At 40.4% G+C, this 23,329-nt stretch overlaps 1 protein-coding gene across 4 annotated transcripts in view; it reads right to left on the bottom strand.

The window, feature by feature from the left end:
- LOC129922803 (uncharacterized) overlaps positions 1 to 23,329 on the bottom strand; it is a 95,009-nt gene that overhangs the window by 70,059 nt on the left and 1,621 nt on the right. For 2 of the 4 annotated variants that reach the window (XM_056010141.1, XM_056010143.1), the window contains exon 2: positions 10,267 to 10,463. In XM_056010141.1, coding sequence (XP_055866116.1) covers positions 10,267 to 10,463 — 197 coding nt within the window. Of the gene's footprint in view, positions 1 to 10,266; positions 10,464 to 11,250; positions 11,330 to 14,183; positions 14,333 to 23,329 lie in introns of those variants that run through there. The other 2 variants (XM_056010144.1, XM_056010142.1) reach the window with 2 other exon arrangements.

Raw genomic sequence — 23,329 nt, 5'->3', positions numbered from 1 at the left:
CCAAAGCTGAACCAAGTCGTACTCAAGTCTACCGAATCAGAGCCGCACACGTCTTACATCGACTGTATCGACTGTAACGGCTCAAGTCCACTGTAGTTCGCTGTATAGACTTTAACGACAGTAGTCCACTCCAGTTAACTCTACCCTAGTTAACTTGCACCGAGTCGTACACATTTCTCTTCCACAGAGCCGCACACGTCTTACATCGTCTGTATCGACTGTAACGGCTCATACGACTCCATACGACTGACTTTCACATTAACTCTCTGGCTTATATAGAGTCCCTAATCGCTTGTCCAAAGTTGCACAAACACGGCTAGTATTCTCCGAAATAACACGTGAGGAAACGTCATATCCTGTCTTTATTTATACACGTAGATTCCAGAAAACACTCGATGCAGTGTCATCAAGTCGGGGTCACACGTAGTGACCTTTATCTGTCACTGTTCATTAGTAACTGTCCCCCTACTTAGATCTGTTCGTCCCCTGGAACAACACGTGTGGACACGTCACATCCTGTCTTTGTTTGTACATGTAGATTCCAGGGAACACCAGCTGCTGTGTCATCTCGCCGGGGTCATACGTTGACCTCTACCTATCACTGTTCATTTGTAACACTGCCCCCTTCTTAGATCTGTTCGTCCCGAACAGATTCTACTTCATCACGATACTGATGAAATCGATCGACGATCAATTAGGAAGCTTTGGTGGTTGCCCCCTTCTCAGAGATGTTCTTTCAATCTGGCAGTTGTCCATCTTCTTTCCATAGAAGAATGGGAGCCAAATCTTCATTTTTCAGCAGTTCCTCACAAATGTTTTCATCAATCTTGGTATGGAAACATCGATCTTCAGATGACGACATTGGGCACTCTTGTCGAGAAAATTCATCAGCATTCTAACGAGTTCGTGCTTCACTGGCTGAGTTTTACATTTTCAAGCATCTTTTTACAGATGGGTTAGGGCTTTTTCCAGAGCTTCTTCAGAGATGACCAGGTTCATTACAGTACAGCAATATTCACATGTTCTTCTTACAACAGCAACTGACTTTGGGTTTGTACGATGCCTGTTGGGTTGATCTTCTTGTACAGTTCTGTCACAGATGGTTACTCACTACAGTTCTGACATCTTAAACTACTTCTTTTCTGTCCTTCTTGCTTCTGACTTAATTAGCGTTCTTCTAAAACCTCTGTTATACTTCATCAACCTATTCTCATGAGGAATGTTCTTAGATTATTCATTAGTGGCTTCACACTTTCAACTGATTCGTAAGGCTTTCTTCTTTGGTCTGATGGTTCCGGACAGAATCTTTCTAAAAACATGGGCTGTGGAGTTTCATCAGTGCAGGTGGGGGTCTATCAGTGGGAGAAGTGGTGGGCTTGTTTTCTTACAACATGGGCTATGGAGTTTCATAAATGCAGGTGGGGGTCTATCAGTGGGAGAAGGGGTGGGTTTGTATCTTGATCTTGTTGGAGCCATCCACGTTGCACTCTGCATATGTCGCTTTCTCCGCCTCCTCAATTTGATATTTCTTTGGTTGCGTTGATGTCGTTGTCGTTGTCTTGCTTTCCTGTCGATCAATGCTGATGGCAGCGACTTAGCACATAGGAAGGCATTGTATTTCATAGCTGTAGTCATCAAGACTGTTGATCTAACAAGTTGCTTCAGCATTATTCTTCGATGGGTGCTTTGCGAATGAGCTGCAAGTCCACTTGAAGGCAAGTTGTCAAACACGTCATCACCTTCATCCGAGTCTGGAGGACTCGACTGTGGGGCAGGTTGATAACATTCAACGTGCAAAGGTCCATCAACTTCAAAATCAATTTCTATTGTGTTTCCTTGACTTTCACAAGGGCTTCTCGTGCTGATCTTGACAGCTGGACAAGCTTCTGTCAAGTCTAGAGCTTCTTGGTGTGTTTCTTGGCATTCAAAGTCTTCTTGCAAAGCTACGTACGTACAGTTCTTGTCAAACACATGGGTGCAATAATCAAGCTTGGAGTTCCTCTCGTAGACACTGGCAGATAGACAGAAGTCTTTAAGGCCCACAGCAACAGGCTTGGACGCAGACCCAACGTTGTCTTGATCTGTTTGGCTGGTTGAGGTACTCATATCATGTTTATCTATAGCTAAAGCTTCGGTCAAACTATAGGTCTCTTCTATTGTTTCTTCAGCGGTCTCATTCTGCTTTTCGTTGAAATAGTAACAGCTATCGTCTCTTTTCATTTCTTGTGGGCCACATTCGTTTGGTTTGCTATCACAGTCACAGACAGCACAACCATCACCAGCATCCCTATCGTAATTGTCTGTATCGCCACATCCTTGGTTGGACAATTGTTCGCTGTTCATCAATGGTGTAGCTCTTTCATCTGTCGACTCAATCTGATACTGTTGGGTGTTCAGCAGCTCATTAATCATGATTCTCGTTTGATCTTTTATCGTATCTGTTTGTTCTTCTGTCTTGTTGGGCGTGGTAGCTATTTGTTCATTCTCATTCATGGCTTTGGTCAACTGGTTAAATGAAGAAAATCGGGTGTTGATTTCTGATTCTATCTCCTTAATGCTCTCTTTCACCGAGTTCATTTTGTATTGCAAAGTTCTCAGGAGCTCCATCGTATTAGGTTTGATTTCAAATTGGCAAGTGTCCGGATTCTCATCTTCCTCCAACAGGGCTTGTCTGAGACGTGCAGTTAGCGTTTCCTTATTTCCGTTAAGCTGTAGACCTCTTTCTCGAAGCTCTTGTCTAAGTTCTTTCATGTCAAGTTCAATAAGAAGTTTGATGGAACACATTCTAGCCAGAAAGATCCCACTTCTGACACCAATTGTTACGTATTTCTGAATCTTCTGGCTAGATGTATTAGTTGGCACACAAATAAAAACACTGTAAAGAACTTGACGACTAAACTTTCAGTTTCATATAACTTTAATGACTATTAACTCTAACATTACTGTAACATGTAGCGTAGAAGACTGTACAATATCTGTCAGTTTACAGTTAGCTATACTTCGTTGCACTGCATCTCTTCACTTCGTTGCAATTCCTCTCTTCTCAACTTGCATCGAGCCGTATTCCACAGAACAGACCAACGACACACTTCCCAGTGTCGCTCCAGGTCTCCCAAAGCTGAACCAAGTCGTACTCAAGTCTACCGAATCAGAGCCGCACACGTCTTACATCGACTGTATCGACTGTAACGGCTCAAGTCCACTGTAGTTCGCTGTATAGACTTTAACGACAGTAGTCCACTCCAGTTAACTCTACCCTAGTTAACTTGCACCGAGTCGTACACATTTCTCTTCCACAGAGCCGCACACGTCTTACATCGTCTGTATCGACTGTAACGGCTCATACGACTCCATACGACTGACTTTCACATTAACTCTCTGGCTTATATAGAGTCCCTAATCGCTTGTCCAAAGTTGCACAAACACGGCTAGTATTCTCCGAAATAACACGTGAGGAAACGTCATATCCTGTCTTTATTTATACACGTAGATTCCAGAAAACACTCGATGCAGTGTCATCAAGTCGGGGTCACACGTAGTGACCTTTATCTGTCACTGTTCATTAGTAACTGTCCCCCTACTTAGATCTGTTCGTCCCCTGGAACAACACGTGTGGACACGTCACATCCTGTCTTTGTTTGTACATGTAGATTCCAGGGAACACCAGCTGCTGTGTCATCTCGCCGGGGTCATACGTTGACCTCTACCTATCACTGTTCATTTGTAACACTGCCCCCTTCTTAGATCTGTTCGTCCCGAACAGATTCTACTTCATCACGATACTGATGAAATCGATCGACGATCAATTAGGAAGCTTTGGTGGTTGCCCCCTTCTCAGAGATGTTCTTTCAATCTGGCAGTTGTCCATCTTCTTTCCATAGAAGAATGGGAGCCAAATCTTCATTTTTCAGCAGTTCCTCACAAATGTTTTCATCAATCTTGGTATGGAAACATCGATCTTCAGATGACGACATTGGGCACTCTTGTCGAGAAAATTCATCAGCATTCTAACGAGTTCGTGCTTCACTGGCTGAGTTTTACATTTTCAAGCATCTTTTTACAGATGGGTTAGGGCTTTTTCCAGAGCTTCTTCAGAGATGACCAGGTTCATTACAGTACAGCAATATTCACATGTTCTTCTTACAACAGCAACTGACTTTGGGTTTGTACGATGCCTGTTGGGTTGATCTTCTTGTACAGTTCTGTCACAGATGGTTACTCACTACAGTTCTGACATCTTAAACTACTTCTTTTCTGTCCTTCTTGCTTCTGACTTAATTAGCGTTCTTCTAAAACCTCTGTTATACTTCATCAACCTATTCTCATGAGGAATGTTCTTAGATTATTCATTAGTGGCTTCACACTTTCAACTGATTCGTAAGGCTTTCTTCTTTGGTCTGATGGTTCCGGACAGAATCTTTCTAAAAACATGGGCTGTGGAGTTTCATCAGTGCAGGTGGGGGTCTATCAGTGGGAGAAGTGGTGGGCTTGTTTTCTTACAACATGGGCTATGGAGTTTCATAAATGCAGGTGGGGGTCTATCAGTGGGAGAAGGGGTGGGTTTGTATCTTGATCTTGTTGGAGCCATCCACGTTGCACTCTGCATATGTCGCTTTCTCCGCCTCCTCAATTTGATATTTCTTTGGTTGCGTTGATGTCGTTGTCGTTGTCTTGCTTTCCTGTCGATCAATGCTGATGGCAGCGACTTAGCACATAGGAAGGCATTGTATTTCATAGCTGTAGTCATCAAGACTGTTGATCTAACAAGTTGCTTCAGCATTATTCTTCGATGGGTGCTTTGCGAATGAGCTGCAAGTCCACTTGAAGGCAAGTTGTCAAACACGTCATCACCTTCATCCGAGTCTGGAGGACTCGACTGTGGGGCAGGTTGATAACATTCAACGTGCAAAGGTCCATCAACTTCAAAATCAATTTCTATTGTGTTTCCTTGACTTTCACAAGGGCTTCTCGTGCTGATCTTGACAGCTGGACAAGCTTCTGTCAAGTCTAGAGCTTCTTGGTGTGTTTCTTGGCATTCAAAGTCTTCTTGCAAAGCTACGTACGTACAGTTCTTGTCAAACACATGGGTGCAATAATCAAGCTTGGAGTTCCTCTCGTAGACACTGGCAGATAGACAGAAGTCTTTAAGGCCCACAGCAACAGGCTTGGACGCAGACCCAACGTTGTCTTGATCTGTTTGGCTGGTTGAGGTACTCATATCATGTTTATCTATAGCTAAAGCTTCGGTCAAACTATAGGTCTCTTCTATTGTTTCTTCAGCGGTCTCATTCTGCTTTTCGTTGAAATAGTAACAGCTATCGTCTCTTTTCATTTCTTGTGGGCCACATTCGTTTGGTTTGCTATCACAGTCACAGACAGCACAACCATCACCAGCATCCCTATCGTAATTGTCTGTATCGCCACATCCTTGGTTGGACAATTGTTCGCTGTTCATCAATGGTGTAGCTCTTTCATCTGTCGACTCAATCTGATACTGTTGGGTGTTCAGCAGCTCATTAATCATGATTCTCGTTTGATCTTTTATCGTATCTGTTTGTTCTTCTGTCTTGTTGGGCGTGGTAGCTATTTGTTCATTCTCATTCATGGCTTTGGTCAACTGGTTAAATGAAGAAAATCGGGTGTTGATTTCTGATTCTATCTCCTTAATGCTCTCTTTCACCGAGTTCATTTTGTATTGCAAAGTTCTCAGGAGCTCCATCGTATTAGGTTTGATTTCAAATTGGCAAGTGTCCGGATTCTCATCTTCCTCCAACAGGGCTTGTCTGAGACGTGCAGTTAGCGTTTCCTTATTTCCGTTAAGCTGTAGACCTCTTTCTCGAAGCTCTTGTCTAAGTTCTTTCATGTCAAGTTCAATAAGAAGTTTGATGGAACACATTCTAGCCAGAAAGATCCCACTTCTGACACCAATTGTTACGTATTTCTGAATCTTCTGGCTAGATGTATTAGTTGGCACACAAATAAAAACACTGTAAAGAACTTGACGACTAAACTTTCAGTTTCATATAACTTTAATGACTATTAACTCTAACATTACTGTAACATGTAGCGTAGAAGACTGTACAATATCTGTCAGTTTACAGTTAGCTATACTTCGTTGCACTGCATCTCTTCACTTCGTTGCAATTCCTCTCTTCTCAACTTGCATCGAGCCGTATTCCACAGAACAGACCAACGACACACTTCCCAGTGTCGCTCCAGGTCTCCCAAAGCTGAACCAAGTCGTACTCAAGTCTACCGAATCAGAGCCGCACACGTCTTACATCGACTGTATCGACTGTAACGGCTCAAGTCCACTGTAGTTCGCTGTATAGACTTTAACGACAGTAGTCCACTCCAGTTAACTCTACCCTAGTTAACTTGCACCGAGTCGTACACATTTCTCTTCCACAGAGCCGCACACGTCTTACATCGTCTGTATCGACTGTAACGGCTCATACGACTCCATACGACTGACTTTCACATTAACTCTCTGGCTTATATAGAGTCCCTAATCGCTTGTCCAAAGTTGCACAAACACGGCTAGTATTCTCCGAAATAACACGTGAGGAAACGTCATATCCTGTCTTTATTTATACACGTAGATTCCAGAAAACACTCGATGCAGTGTCATCAAGTCGGGGTCACACGTAGTGACCTTTATCTGTCACTGTTCATTAGTAACTGTCCCCCTACTTAGATCTGTTCGTCCCCTGGAACAACACGTGTGGACACGTCACATCCTGTCTTTGTTTGTACATGTAGATTCCAGGGAACACCAGCTGCTGTGTCATCTCGCCGGGGTCATACGTTGACCTCTACCTATCACTGTTCATTTGTAACACTGCCCCCTTCTTAGATCTGTTCGTCCCGAACAGATTCTACTTCATCACGATACTGATGAAATCGATCGACGATCAATTAGGAAGCTTTGGTGGTTGCCCCCTTCTCAGAGATGTTCTTTCAATCTGGCAGTTGTCCATCTTCTTTCCATAGAAGAATGGGAGCCAAATCTTCATTTTTCAGCAGTTCCTCACAAATGTTTTCATCAATCTTGGTATGGAAACATCGATCTTCAGATGACGACATTGGGCACTCTTGTCGAGAAAATTCATCAGCATTCTAACGAGTTCGTGCTTCACTGGCTGAGTTTTACATTTTCAAGCATCTTTTTACAGATGGGTTAGGGCTTTTTCCAGAGCTTCTTCAGAGATGACCAGGTTCATTACAGTACAGCAATATTCACATGTTCTTCTTACAACAGCAACTGACTTTGGGTTTGTACGATGCCTGTTGGGTTGATCTTCTTGTACAGTTCTGTCACAGATGGTTACTCACTACAGTTCTGACATCTTAAACTACTTCTTTTCTGTCCTTCTTGCTTCTGACTTAATTAGCGTTCTTCTAAAACCTCTGTTATACTTCATCAACCTATTCTCATGAGGAATGTTCTTAGATTATTCATTAGTGGCTTCACACTTTCAACTGATTCGTAAGGCTTTCTTCTTTGGTCTGATGGTTCCGGACAGAATCTTTCTAAAAACATGGGCTGTGGAGTTTCATCAGTGCAGGTGGGGGTCTATCAGTGGGAGAAGTGGTGGGCTTGTTTTCTTACAACATGGGCTATGGAGTTTCATAAATGCAGGTGGGGGTCTATCAGTGGGAGAAGGGGTGGGTTTGTATCTTGATCTTGTTGGAGCCATCCACGTTGCACTCTGCATATGTCGCTTTCTCCGCCTCCTCAATTTGATATTTCTTTGGTTGCGTTGATGTCGTTGTCGTTGTCTTGCTTTCCTGTCGATCAATGCTGATGGCAGCGACTTAGCACATAGGAAGGCATTGTATTTCATAGCTGTAGTCATCAAGACTGTTGATCTAACAAGTTGCTTCAGCATTATTCTTCGATGGGTGCTTTGCGAATGAGCTGCAAGTCCACTTGAAGGCAAGTTGTCAAACACGTCATCACCTTCATCCGAGTCTGGAGGACTCGACTGTGGGGCAGGTTGATAACATTCAACGTGCAAAGGTCCATCAACTTCAAAATCAATTTCTATTGTGTTTCCTTGACTTTCACAAGGGCTTCTCGTGCTGATCTTGACAGCTGGACAAGCTTCTGTCAAGTCTAGAGCTTCTTGGTGTGTTTCTTGGCATTCAAAGTCTTCTTGCAAAGCTACGTACGTACAGTTCTTGTCAAACACATGGGTGCAATAATCAAGCTTGGAGTTCCTCTCGTAGACACTGGCAGATAGACAGAAGTCTTTAAGGCCCACAGCAACAGGCTTGGACGCAGACCCAACGTTGTCTTGATCTGTTTGGCTGGTTGAGGTACTCATATCATGTTTATCTATAGCTAAAGCTTCGGTCAAACTATAGGTCTCTTCTATTGTTTCTTCAGCGGTCTCATTCTGCTTTTCGTTGAAATAGTAACAGCTATCGTCTCTTTTCATTTCTTGTGGGCCACATTCGTTTGGTTTGCTATCACAGTCACAGACAGCACAACCATCACCAGCATCCCTATCGTAATTGTCTGTATCGCCACATCCTTGGTTGGACAATTGTTCGCTGTTCATCAATGGTGTAGCTCTTTCATCTGTCGACTCAATCTGATACTGTTGGGTGTTCAGCAGCTCATTAATCATGATTCTCGTTTGATCTTTTATCGTATCTGTTTGTTCTTCTGTCTTGTTGGGCGTGGTAGCTATTTGTTCATTCTCATTCATGGCTTTGGTCAACTGGTTAAATGAAGAAAATCGGGTGTTGATTTCTGATTCTATCTCCTTAATGCTCTCTTTCACCGAGTTCATTTTGTATTGCAAAGTTCTCAGGAGCTCCATCGTATTAGGTTTGATTTCAAATTGGCAAGTGTCCGGATTCTCATCTTCCTCCAACAGGGCTTGTCTGAGACGTGCAGTTAGCGTTTCCTTATTTCCGTTAAGCTGTAGACCTCTTTCTCGAAGCTCTTGTCTAAGTTCTTTCATGTCAAGTTCAATAAGAAGTTTGATGGAACACATTCTAGCCAGAAAGATCCCACTTCTGACACCAATTGTTACGTATTTCTGAATCTTCTGGCTAGATGTATTAGTTGGCACACAAATAAAAACACTGTAAAGAACTTGACGACTAAACTTTCAGTTTCATATAACTTTAATGACTATTAACTCTAACATTACTGTAACATGTAGCGTAGAAGACTGTACAATATCTGTCAGTTTACAGTTAGCTATACTTCGTTGCACTGCATCTCTTCACTTCGTTGCAATTCCTCTCTTCTCAACTTGCATCGAGCCGTATTCCACAGAACAGACCAACGACACACTTCCCAGTGTCGCTCCAGGTCTCCCAAAGCTGAACCAAGTCGTACTCAAGTCTACCGAATCAGAGCCGCACACGTCTTACATCGACTGTATCGACTGTAACGGCTCAAGTCCACTGTAGTTCGCTGTATAGACTTTAACGACAGTAGTCCACTCCAGTTAACTCTACCCTAGTTAACTTGCACCGAGTCGTACACATTTCTCTTCCACAGAGCCGCACACGTCTTACATCGTCTGTATCGACTGTAACGGCTCATACGACTCCATACGACTGACTTTCACATTAACTCTCTGGCTTATATAGAGTCCCTAATCGCTTGTCCAAAGTTGCACAAACACGGCTAGTATTCTCCGAAATAACACGTGAGGAAACGTCATATCCTGTCTTTATTTATACACGTAGATTCCAGAAAACACTCGATGCAGTGTCATCAAGTCGGGGTCACACGTAGTGACCTTTATCTGTCACTGTTCATTAGTAACTGTCCCCCTACTTAGATCTGTTCGTCCCCTGGAACAACACGTGTGGACACGTCACATCCTGTCTTTGTTTGTACATGTAGATTCCAGGGAACACCAGCTGCTGTGTCATCTCGCCGGGGTCATACGTTGACCTCTACCTATCACTGTTCATTTGTAACAATATGCATTCAACATACATACATTCATACATACATACATACACATACATACACACATACATACATACATACATACATACATACATACATACATACATACATACATAAATACATGCATGCATGCATATATACATACATACACCTTACTTTTTGGTTTATAACAAAAGTGATCAAAATCTATTACTTACAATATCTTTTTAAAAACACGTATTATATTCTTATTAATATATTTTCACTCTTTAACTTTAAGCCATATGAGGAGTTGCACAAAGATATACATGGACTTTATTTGTATAAAAAGTAAATGAGCTTACTATTATATTTGTATAGGGCTCTGGAATAAAGGGCTGATGTTGAGCAATTACATAATATTCCTTTTCAGATGTTTGACGCAGTAGTGCAATGGACTGTAAAAAGTCGGAAGCTGGGAGTCCAGAAAATGTACTGACATCACAAGTTATGTTGAAGGATTCACCAGCATCATAAATAAACTTGTCTACAATAGACTGACCTGTGAATAAACGGATTTTTTTTTTTGAATAATTAGTCTGAGTCTACTTTTTCAATGGATATGAAAATCTGAAAACTCCATAATATTTTTAAACGCTTTTAAGTTTTGTTCAATTCAATTTTGACTATTCAAACAAAATGCAAAACAAATAAAAATATTTTGAAGAAAATGTTTTAATTACTACAAAAAAAAAATTGACACAAAAATAATCAATTCCTCTCTATGAAGCTGATCATGCTCTACAACAGTATTTGTTTTGAGCTTTCCTTAGCCCAGGGTTTCTCAACCTGTAGTTAGCGACTCCTTTGGGGGGTTGAATGACCATCTGTCAAGGGTTACCTGTGACCATCGGAAAATTAGATTTCTCGTCTATTTTTCAAAGAATTCTTTTTTTTTTGTGTTTCTTAGTGATGTAAAAAGCTTATTTGTGCTATAATTGTTATAGACTTACTCATTAATTTATTATTTAATAAATAAAACCGATTTTTGCAATAAAAAATGTGATATTTAGACTAATAAAAGAGTGTTTTTCATAAATTCCATCACGTAATAATTAGTTTGAATAGAAGATGTTATTAATTTACTTATTTAATGTCTTTCATCATGTAATTGATATTAAAGATTAGATAAATCAATTTCACATATTTGCTTGTTTTAAAACCTAGAGCATAGAAGCAAGTCAACAACTGAACTTTCTAGAAACAGAATTTTAAAATCACAGCTTCGGGATGAGAGAATCGATAGCATAGACATGAATACAAACAGACTAGACATCTTTCACACATACCCGTGCTAGGTTTGTCTTTGCTCAAGGTTACCAATAAGGGAACAGATATACCGATCGCCTTCATACAGAACGCGACATTCATACAGAACGCGACATTCATACAGCATATGGTTATTGTCTACGTCCTCGATGCAGTGGCGACAGCGTGTGTCGTAGTTATCTCGAAACCCGTCCGAAGTATTCACCAAAAGGAAAGTGACCGGCTCGGAAGTGGCCTAGTACAGCCTGTTCCGCACGATTAACTCTTTATCTCCTAATAGACGATGCCATAGTTGATTTGAATCCCATTAAACTAAATTCGTTTTTGGATTTATAAACTTGTGTTCTCTAAAAAGAGCATGCATTCTTCTATAATTCAATATCATATATAACATTTTCTGATAACAAACAAAAAAGTTATTGAAGTGTAATCATAACAGAAAATGCAGTGAAATACATATGTGTAAAAGGAATAATACTATCGGAACGAGATAAATAATTACGGAAAGAAAGAGTTAAGTTGCCACCACTCATCGTTCTTGTCTGGTCTACTCATTGCCCTGTGAGCTCACGTACCTTATCCGAAGAATCACAGCCATCGTACCAACAATCTTTTGTCAAGATTGTACACTTTGTTATGTGTATGGTTCATCACGCACGAGTGCCGACTGGACCGCGGTTTTTGCGAGGTAATCAGCCATGTCGTGGCCAACCATACCAATATGGACGGGCACCCATTGCAAGGTAACGTTTTGGCCGAGTTGTAAAGATTTTCAACGATCGCGAGGATTTCTTCGTCCCTTTTGACACCTTCACACAGCCCTTTGAGGGCCTCTAGACCGGACATCGTTCGCTGGCGCAGTCCAGTTTCTAACTTTTCCTTCCACCCATTCCAGTGCCTTGAGCATTTCCTGCAATTCAGTCTCGAGGCTGCTTTTCCCGTGGCAGGGTCCCATGAACTCGTCTCTTTCGGAGGTGCCAGAGAGTCGAACTACCCATCTCTCATAGTGCCTTCGAGCGTCTGCACAGAGCAGTCGGTGTAGATGGTGGTCACTCCTGCTGGATACTATGCTGCATATAGTAGCAGTGTAGAATCACACTACCTTGTTACCACTGGGTCTAGTAGGCAACTCCGTATCGTCGGCATGCCAAGAGCCTTCTTCATGGGGAAAGAACCGGACGAGGAGAGAGCAGCCCGCTCCACCGGCAGATTCTTCTCTCTGACCAGCCCACGCGCCATATGCATGAAGCAGGGCCAGGTTTTTGAGACGTCTTCTGCCCTCCCAATTATCGACCAGACTTCAGAGTGGGCATCCTTCCTCCAGCCGCATATCTCTCTCGTGAGCTAGTATGACGGCTCGCTCTCTGCGCAACTTCAACGGCGGCACGTTCGACATAATTTCGCAATAGGCTTTGTCAGAAACGTTCAACAAATTAGTCGTAAAGCTCGATTTTGAACAGCGTCTAGGCGTGCTAGAGACGTTTGCGATGCACAGATCTGAACAGGTTGACTGTAGTCCAAATGCACCAATGTAGAGCGCCCTCAGCACATCTGCTCTCGCTCCCCACTTCGTTGCAGCTAGCTTCTTCTGGTGGCGGAGGAACTTATTTTTGGTTACGGTTATAAAGGCAAAGTGACGAATGTAAAAACAGCCACACGTCTCCGCCCCCCAGCGTGTAACATGACAAACTTAGTAGTCACTGTATCTGACTCACAAGGTTAAGTATGTGGCGAAAAGCATGGCGTTCAAAGTGCTACGCTACAGCTAGCAATTAACATTGAGAGGCTTCGGAGCCATTGTGTCAGGAAACACGTACATTGCACCAAGCCGCCACGCTGACGGCATTGGAAACGAAAGTTGAAAGAAAAAGTCTCTAAAATGTCCCATATCTCGAAGGGAAAGCAGGCAGTGGCATGTCCTGCACTGTGTTCTAATAGCTTGCTGGACAGCCTCCACCACGGGGAAGTGCGGTCAGGGCGCCTCATGCGTATTGTAGATACCGTCATACCAATCGGTACTACATCTACAATAATATTGATCAATTCAAAGCATTATGATAACCAACTCTAGGTGGAACAAAATAAGCATTTTCATCCACATCCATCCCTGCCGGAAAAGGAATTAGGCAGCGAGTCCGACTGATGTTAACAATCTGGTCAGAGATATGTAGACTACACATTTAGGATTATCTGACGACACACCCGGCAAAAATTGTAATGTTTCAGCATTTAGTTAAATATTTGTATTTACATGTCAGCTTAATTGCTTTCTACTCACGAATGCTTGTATCTGCAGTGTATTTATGTTGTCAGATTTGTCAAGCATTAAGAGATATAATAGTAATAATACAGTTAAAAGAGAACCATTGCTGTTTAATATGCCCAACAAAAATGTGTGTGTCTTCTCTGTTTGGATTTTTTGGTGGAGGAGTGTAACTTATAAATGTGGTTAAAAAAAAAGAATTAATAATAATAATCTTAATTATCCATAATAATAATAATCTTAATTATCCATAAGGAAATTTGTCTTACAATCTTACAAGTATTTGTCAATACAACACCAAACAAACATTGCAACTATAGAAAACCAAAATATACATTCACACCAGACTCACTCAAAATGTACATTTTAAATTGTATAGATTCTATTCTAATATCTGATGAGCCTACACTCTAGACCTATTAAAGAAATAGCCTAGTAGAGCAGAAGCAGTATTTTTAGTCTTACTGTTATTGGCTGTAGTGTATCAAAGTGGAGATTGTATTGTGTTTATTAAAAGATTTGAAAATGCAATGCTGTCCTACTTACATTAAAAGTTGATGAATGGGTAGACTCTAGGGTCTAGACTAGATTACTAGATCTAAATTATAGTAATGTAATAAAAGGCAGCAGACTAGGGCCTTGGGTCTTAATTAGCAAGATGTAGGGTATAGTAGGCCTACTAGTACTTACTTAGTATTAAGTTAGTACAAGTAGTAGATAGATCTACTTTCTTTATGTTTTCTATTTATTTTTGTAATTTTGTAGACTACAATTTGTAAAAAAATAATTCAATAATTGGTAATCATTGCTTTGTTATACTTAAAATATCGTCTTAGATCTAGTAGATCTATTCTGTATCTAATTTAGCTTAAGCCCGAGTGATAAGGATCATGTGACAAGCCTTGACCTTGGGTAATGATGAAGTCACGGCTAATTTTTCACGAGATTAATTGTTGGCCTAGTATTACCAAAAACAAAGTCAGATTTTTATCAAAACTAATTTTCGGCATTCCAAATGCTTCAAACAAAATAAAAAACTAACTTTGTCAGATTTAGCCCTAGATTTATCAATAGATGAACTTATTGAAGAAAATAATAGCATTAGATCTGGGCCTATGTGTAGATTTATTTTAAATTCAACTAATTTTCTATATTGCTACCCCCATGTTCCCATTACGAATTTTTATTTTATTTTGTTTTCCTCTCTTATTGAATAATGTAGAAAGGGAGATAAGATGCATCCCTGCCCAACACCTGTCTCCCTTACTCTTCCTCCTAGCCATCGACTACATTTTGAGGAGAGCAATGAATCAGACTGCCTTGGTATTTAATGGCGTGAACAAAACCGAATGAAGGACCTTGGACTTCGCCGATGACGATGCTCTACTCGGGGGTTACAAATAAATCCATACAAAAAATGACTGAGAGCCTAGATAGAGAGGCACCCAAAGTTGGCCTCCGCATAAACTTCAATAAGACTAAAATTTTGCGAGTGGGATATAAGGCAAAGGGTTCCTTCGTCAAACTTGGCGAGTTAAAACTTGTAGAGTTGGACAAGTTCACTTACCTTGGCAGCATCATAACAAATGATGGGAGTGCCTACCATGACGAAGCGTGCCGAAAAGGAAAGGCAGGGAGCATTTGCCAAAGGCTGCAGCCTATTTGGACAAGCCAAACCATTGGACTCAAGACAAAAATACACCTTCTTAACACAATCGTCATCCCAACAGCAACATATGCATGTGAGACATGGAAGTCATCTGTCAAAATTAAGAAGAGACTAAATGTGGCTCAACCAAAATGGCTGAGATTTATTTTTTGAGTCAGTTATATAGATCGGGTTTCAAACAAGGAAATTCCAAACTGGGAGTCAAACACTTATTGAGGTTGTGACAGAGCATCGCATGAGGTTTGCGGGGCATGTATTTAGACAAAATGAACTACGCATTCCAAGAGTTGCGATGACATGCTGGACAATATGAGGAAAGCGCAAACAAGGACATACTCGTATACCTTAGCGCCGCACTTTCATGGAAGACCTCAGAACAGTGGACACCAAGGGAGGAGGCTTCCGACATTGCCAGTGACAAATATTTGTGGAGACAGCTTGCCGCCAAATGATCTGAACGGCACGGGAGGACCCAAGTCTAATAAAAAAAAAAAGAAGAATGTAGGAAGATTTCTAATGCAAGAAAGGGACAATGAATTCAAAAGAATCACAAAGTAAGGAAAATGAAAATATTTAAAAATATTTAAAGCATGTGTTTTTTATAATTCCCCCTCACTGTCTCTGTCTGTTTTTCTGTTAGTCTTTTTTTTATCTTAATGTGACGGACAGACAGACCGACATAAAAAACGCACAGAACACAGATTTTATCCTCACCCTATCAATTCACCTTTGCTTAGACCTAGAGGACCTACTCAAATAGTAAATGACTAATCAGCAGATAAAAGAGTAGAAATAAAGATAAAAAAAAAGGGAAATAGAGAGAGAGAGAGAGAGAGAATGACAGAGAGGCAGAGACAGTCAGAGAGACATAGACAGGAAGAAAGAGAGAGGGGGTAACAAAGAGAATGGTAGAGAGACAGAAAGACCTAGAAAGATACTTAGAGATACAGACAGAGACAGTGAAATTGTGAAAGAGAAACAAAGAGGAAAAGAGATTTGAGACAGTCAATAGGGGGAGTGAGGAGATAAAGAGACGCAGAGAGACAGAGAGATGGAGACAGAGACAGACAGAGAGCAGAGAAACAGAGAGATGGAGAAAGAGACAGACAGAGAAGAGAGAGACAGAGAGATAATGACAGAGGCAGACAGAGAGGAGAGAGACAGAGAGATAATGACAGAGGCAGACAGAGAAGAGAGAGACAGAGAGATAATGACAGAGGCAGACAGAGAAGAGAGAGACAGAGAGATAATGACAGAGGCAGACAGAGAAGAGAGAGACAGAGAGATAATGACAGAGGCAGACAGAGAAGAGAGAGACGGAGATGAAGACAGAGAAATGGAGACAGAGACAGACAGAGAGGAGAGAGACACAAGAAAATAGAAATAAGAGAGATATATAAACACATACAGAGAGGCAGAGTAAAAGACAGAGACAAAGAGAGTGGAGACACAAAGTAAGAGAGATGGAGACAGAGAGTGAGGGAAAGTCTATTCAATACTTAAACATGTGCATGTATAATTTGACAAAAAGTTTTATTATTCTTCAACATCGAGTCAAGGGTTACAACTTACATGCATATAATATATTTACAAGACTATCCCGCTTTTTGATTCAGTTAATTAATAAACATTTTTATAAAACGTATGTAAAACTCACTCTCTCTTGTAAAATGTTTGCACACGTTATTTCTCCCACAACCAATCTCGGATCAGGTTGAGATTTTAAACAATTATTTCTTGCAGCATAACTTTGTCCAAATGAGAAACTTGAGTCTTATCTTGCGTCTTTGACGGTACAGGTGAACATAAGTCTATTTCTTATGTCTTTTAAGGTCCAGATGAACATAAAACTAACAAGCAAAATAAAAAAAAAAAGAGAAACAAAGTTTACCTTAGAGAAAGAATCGCACAAATCACTGTTATTTATCTCTATGTTGCAGGAATAATAATCATAAGGCTAGTCTTCGAGTCCGAAGATAAATGAGGAATACAGTATTTCCAGTGGCTGCGCAGTTCCAGCTGTGACCTACATACTTTGCCACATCCAGGGTAAGCATAACCATTGTCCGCAGGTGGTCGATTTAGATTTTCTTTTCGCCGTCTGCGTTTGTCCTCGGCAGTAGATTCTCTTTTGGTCTCAAATGAGTATCCCGGGGCCTTCGTGAGTGACCTCCAGCTGTCTCGTTCTGAGGCCGCATGCAACCAGGTGCTCTCGTCTATGTCAGCCAAGGAAAGTTGACGCCTAAGCTGGTCTTTGCAGCGTTTCCGTGGTGCGCCCCTGTTACGTCGACCAACTTTTAGCTCACCAAAAAGGACTGCATTTGACGTACGTTCGTCTCCTATACGGGATACGTGCCCTGCCCAGCGTAACTGTCGGACCAAAAGAAGTCCCTCTATACTGCCCATACCGGGGTTCGCAAGGACATCGCTGTTTGTAGTTCGGTCTTGTCACCGTTGTCAATGATGGAGCGCAAGCATCTTTGGTGGGAGCGCTCAAGAAGTCTTAAATGTTTCCTTTATAGTGTACATGTCTCAGAGCCATGCAGGAATAAGCTCTCATTTTCTATATAAGATCAAATTAATTAAATTAACACTAATTGATCAACTAATTTTTTTTTATTGATTCGCGTATTGTCCCCATTTTGAATAATTGTGCAAAATTGTAATTTCATTCGAGAATGGAAATTCGGGGGAATATAACGTGTACAAGACTCCATCCTTTCAGAGTTGATATAATCTTTGTAAAATTTCTAAAATATTTTTCATTCATTCAAATTCTACATTGTGGATACCGTACATACGGCTATAATTTAATCTAGTTATAACTCAATGACAAAAACATGTAAAATCCCAAATACAATGTCAGCTTTCACAATCAGAGCATAGATAATAAAAACTTGAAAAACTAAATTATTTACACATTACATAAATATGTTCATTATTTTTTTAAAAATGTCTTATATTCTTTAGATTTGAATAGATTAATGTTAAAATACAGCCATGCATTAACATTTTCTAGTCCTTTTTTAAATTAGCTATCTGATATTGTGCTGTATGTTATATAACATTAAAAAAGTGTATGCTAGTTAGGTGCTTTCTTTTTCAGTGTTATAATGTGTGGTAGCGAAACTTGGCTCATTCTGTAATTCGACCAGATTTATTTTATTTTTAGCTTTGATCATCCATAAAAAAAAAGATACCTGAAACATTACACCAATATTTTACAATATTTTATTGCTCAGTTTCAGTTACAATGGGCTGCTGAGTCCACACTGTGGAATATAAAAAGAAACTTTGAATTATCTAGATCTAGCATTAACTTCGAATGGAGAGGTGCAAACTATTGATGTCCTAATTTAAGGAGGTGAAGTGGGCTACAGGACTGTGTGTTAAAAGGGGGGGGGGGTAAAGGTATTGAATAAAATAAAAATATTGGGGGAGGGGAGGAGTCTAGACTTTTTTTTTTTCAAGCACAATGTCTTTTTCAGCTATCTATTTTCCAGGGCTTTTACGGCCGAAATAACATTCAAGGCCTATCCCGGTTTTCTGTGAGAATTATCTTTACTAAAATGACTAAATCTACTGTAGATCTAGACTCCAGAGCTAAGTCACTAATAAATTCGTGTACGTTTTACGGTTAGAGCGTAAATCCAGACACTAGATATTTCTAGATCTAATCCAAGTCACTTAAATTCACGGATCTGTGCACACGCTCGAGGCCACTGTGAGAGCTGGGTATCGGAAGGCGGTTCGACTCTCTGGCAATCCCGAAAGTGTGGCGCTGAGTGGACCCTGTCATGGGAAAAACAGCCTTACGAGTGAGCTGGAGGCAATGCTCGTAGCATTGGCGTGGGTAGCGGAAAGAGTTGGAAATGGATCCATCACCCCAGCGGACGTGATCATTTTCACTGATTCAATCTCTGCCCTCGATGCCCTTGAAGGGCAGCACACGCAGGTATCGGGAAGGTGCAAGCGTTCCTCGCGTTGATGGTGAGCCTTCTGCAGCTCAATGTAAATAGTTTTATTCAATGGGTCCCAGCCCATTGTGGTCTGGTCAGTCATCAGAGGGCTCACTTTTTAGTGAAGTCCGAGGCGCAATTAAACACAATGGACGATGAACCGTGCACTATCGCGAGTGTACGATCCCTAGCCGACACCCGTTTGTCGGCACTTTGGTTCGACAGTTTGGGCGCTTCCGATAAGGGCCGAGAGCTTCATAAGCAGTTGAGTAGACTAGACCGAAAGGACGCATGGTGGGAGCCGTGCGGAACAGGCCGTCCTAGCTGTACTAGACTAAAACAACACGAGCTTCAATAAACACAATGATTTTATTAGTCTATTTATGTGCTTTACTCCAGCCACTTGTTCTCTAAACTGACTTCCTTTTACACACAGTCCTGACACACTGCTGTTCACTCAAGCATGTAAACTCAAGGTCCACTGGTCATTTCATATACAGGCACACACACTGCAATACCATCCACGCAAAACACATACACTTACTATCACACTAGCCTAGTTCAGAGTCGGACACTGTCCGAAAGGCGAGTACTTTGGACGGTTTATGGAGAACTATGACACACGGTGCCGCTATTGCGTCGAGGACGACGAAACAGTAAACCAGATTCTTTACGAATGTCGAGTTTTGCATGAGGGACGATCGGGACAAGAAAATGAGAGAGATAACTAGTCCATTTGCGGCATTGGGGCTGTCCTTATATGGGGACAAGACGACCTTAAAAAACTCACAGCCCGCTTCCTCTTCCGTTCTCTAAGGGAGTAATTCTCAGCATAGTTCGATACCAATGGGGTTTCTGATTCGGTTCATTGCTCTCCTCATTATGTAGTCGATGGCTAGGAGAAAGAAAGAAAAATAAGATGCACCCCTGTCTCACACAGGTCTCGATGCTAAAAAATCTCGGTTGGTCATTCTTATGTTTTAATGCAGCAACTAGATTGACTGTGTAGGTGTCGTTGGATCTGGACGAATTTTTCTGGGATGCCGTATGCGAGTGGGATATAAGGCAAAGGGTGCCCCCGTCAGACTTGGCGAGTCAAAGCTTGAAGAGTTTGACAAGTTCACATACCTTGGCAGCATCATAACAAATGATAGGGATGCCTACCATAATGTAGAGTACAGAATAGAAAAGGCAGGGAGCATTTTCCAAAGGCTGAAGCCTATTTGGACAAGCCAAGCCATTGGACTCGAGAAAAAAGCACACCTTCTTAACACAATCGTCATCCCAACAGTAACATATGCATGTGAGACATGGAAGTCATCTGTCAAAAATGAAAAAAAGACTAAATGTGGCTCAACCAAAATGGCTGAGATAATGTTTTGGAAGTCAGTTACACAGATCGGGTTTCAAACAATGAAATCCTAAGCCGAACTGGGAGTCGAACACTTAGTGAGGTTGTGACAGAGCGTCGCATGAGGTTTGCGGGACTAATTCTCCGACAAAATGAACTACGCATACCAAGAGTTGCGATGACATGGAGGCCAATACGAGGAAAGCACTAATAGGTTATGCTTGCGCTAGATGTGGCAAAATATGTAGGTCACAGCTGGTCTGAGTAGCCAAGGAAATACTGCATTCCTCATTTATCTTAGTACTCGGAAGACAAGCCTTATTATGATGTAATCTAAGTACATATGACAGTGCGTCTGTTAGGGCATTGATCTTCCCTGATAATGTTTTAACTGTAAACTGATAGGCTGTAAATATTTAGCTCCATCGTGTTAATCTGATATTGGCCAGGTTTCTAGTATTTTAAAATTGAAATTAGAAATGATAGGTGAGAAGGTTGAATGAGTTGCCTAACAGATATTTGCTTAAGCGAGTTGTAGACCAATCTATGGCTAAACACTCTCGTTCAATTGTAGAATACCTGATTTCTGCTAGTGACAATCTTCTGCATTGGATGTTATAATCCACCGTGTTCTTGAATCAGACAGGCTCCAACTGTTTCTGTTGTTAGATGAAATGTCTTTGTTTTTGGTCTAGTAAATACCTAAGTATTGACTTGTGAAAAAATGTCCTTGATTTTCTATATAGTGTCTTCCAATACTTTTGTTTGGTTGACCTTTCCTGATTAGGTTTGCCAATGACGGTGCAAGTGTCGTGTAATTAGGTATAAAGCATCGGTAAAAATGTTATAATCCTAATATTCTTCTGATTCGCTTCTTTGTTTTAGGCACTGGAATGTCTAATATTCTCCTGATGATTTGGTCTTGAGGTTTTAGAGAGTTGTAAATGATTTTGTAGACTAAAAGTTCCATTTTACCTGATTGATAGTGAAACCATGTTCAATTCATGAAACTTTTCTTTAAGTGCTTCTAAGTGTTCTTCCCGAAATATGTAAAAGCTGCATCCGTTGTCTATGTGTGAAACATTCTATTTTCTTTGACCAATTAGTCGGTGGATTGGTCTATTGAATGAACTACTTGCACTGATTAATCCTAATGGCATGTAGTTAAATTTAAAAAGTCCGAGTCCAGTAGTTATAGCCGTATATGGTTTAGTCCAGAGATGCTACAAATACACATCTTATCTTGCGTATTTTGTACACAAACGGAAACGAAAATACCTGAGTACCGTTTATTATAAAAAAAAATACACCCCCCCCCCAACCCAAAAAAAAAAAAAAGAAAAAAAGAAAGAAAGAAAAAGTTGTAGAGCGTCGCAGCACGTTTGCCTTGGCGACCCACGTTGGATTTCCGCAGTGAGAACTGCGGCGGATCTCCCGGTCTGCCAAATGAGCAGGTCGTCTGCAAAGAGCAGAGATCGACATTTCAATCGTTCTGTCAGACCGTTTATGATACATGAATGTACATGATAATAAGAAGCTGTGCGGTAAACCTTGCTCAACTGTACTTTTGCGTGACATGCTAGATCCGTTAGATTTTGTTAGACCTTTCGGCTAAGAAACCTAAATCTCATGTATCACAAGAGTTAGATAGTCTTTTTGGTATAGTTGCTTTAATTAACACAAAACTGAACAGCCTATTATCTATAATGAGATTTCTGCTTTTTTTTCTTTAAGTAGATTTATGTATTTGTGTATTAAAAAGGAGAAATCAGCTTTTCAATATCTTTTCATAATTTTTGTAAACATGATTGTTACAGGTGTCATACAGAAATAAAAATATAATAGAGGCCTTACATCATAAGGAGGTTGTTACAAATAAAAGAAAAGGTTATTTAAAACTTCTTTTTTTTTTTTTTTTGGGGGGGGGGGTGCATTTAACATAAGTTTCCTGTATACCACTGCACAAACTACTATACATTAAATTTCAAAAAAATATTTCCTTTCCATGCTGCCTTCAGAAAAAAAAGCTCCCTGTATAAATGGAAAGCATGCCACTGCACAAACTACTTTGCTATACATTTTTAGATAAAAACAAATTCCCTACTGCTTTTACCAAAAAAAAAATGTATTACATGCCTACAGTTGTTGATTACTGTAGTAATCTTGATGCTCCTAGATTGTAGACTTTTAATAATTTATAGGCATTTTAGTTGTTTGGAACTAGATCTACCTAGAATAAATTAGGCTAATAACTCTACACCATATCTAGATTCTATATAGATCTAGAACTTCTGATCTAGAGCTCTTGTGATCTAGATCTACTTCTAGATCTTAATGTAATTTAGATTATTAAAGTAAAGAGAAAGAATCAGAAAGAAAATGTCACATTAACCTGTTAAGAAATTTTTTTTAACCAGCAGATAAATTTCAAATTATCATAGATGACATATTCAGAATGAAACTACACATCAAGTCTCTACATGCAAAATCCTGAAACAAAATCATTACCTTGTCTTGATTTAACAGAAAAACAAAAAATGGACAAAGTTGTCATCTCAAAAACACTAACCAGTAAGCAAAAACAAGAAGCTATGAAACTTATAAACAAACATCAAGATGTGATTAGAAGCAAACCTGGTAGTACTACTTTAATAGAAATTGATATTATATTGGATACAGATAAACCATTGAAAGCTCAACAGTATCCAATACCAGTCCATTACAGACAGGAGGTTGAAAAAGAAATCAGTGAATTATTGAAACAAGGAATGATTGAAAGATTAACTTATTCATATTCATCTCCAATTGTATGTGTATCAAGCCAAATAGTAAAATCAGATTGTATTGTGACTATAGA

Source organism: Biomphalaria glabrata, chromosome 14 (assembly GCF_947242115.1).
Source record: "Biomphalaria glabrata chromosome 14, xgBioGlab47.1, whole genome shotgun sequence".
In the NCBI taxonomy this organism is placed as follows: domain Eukaryota; kingdom Metazoa; phylum Mollusca; class Gastropoda; family Planorbidae; genus Biomphalaria; species Biomphalaria glabrata.
This window is presented reverse-complemented; position numbering and strand designations above follow the sequence as displayed.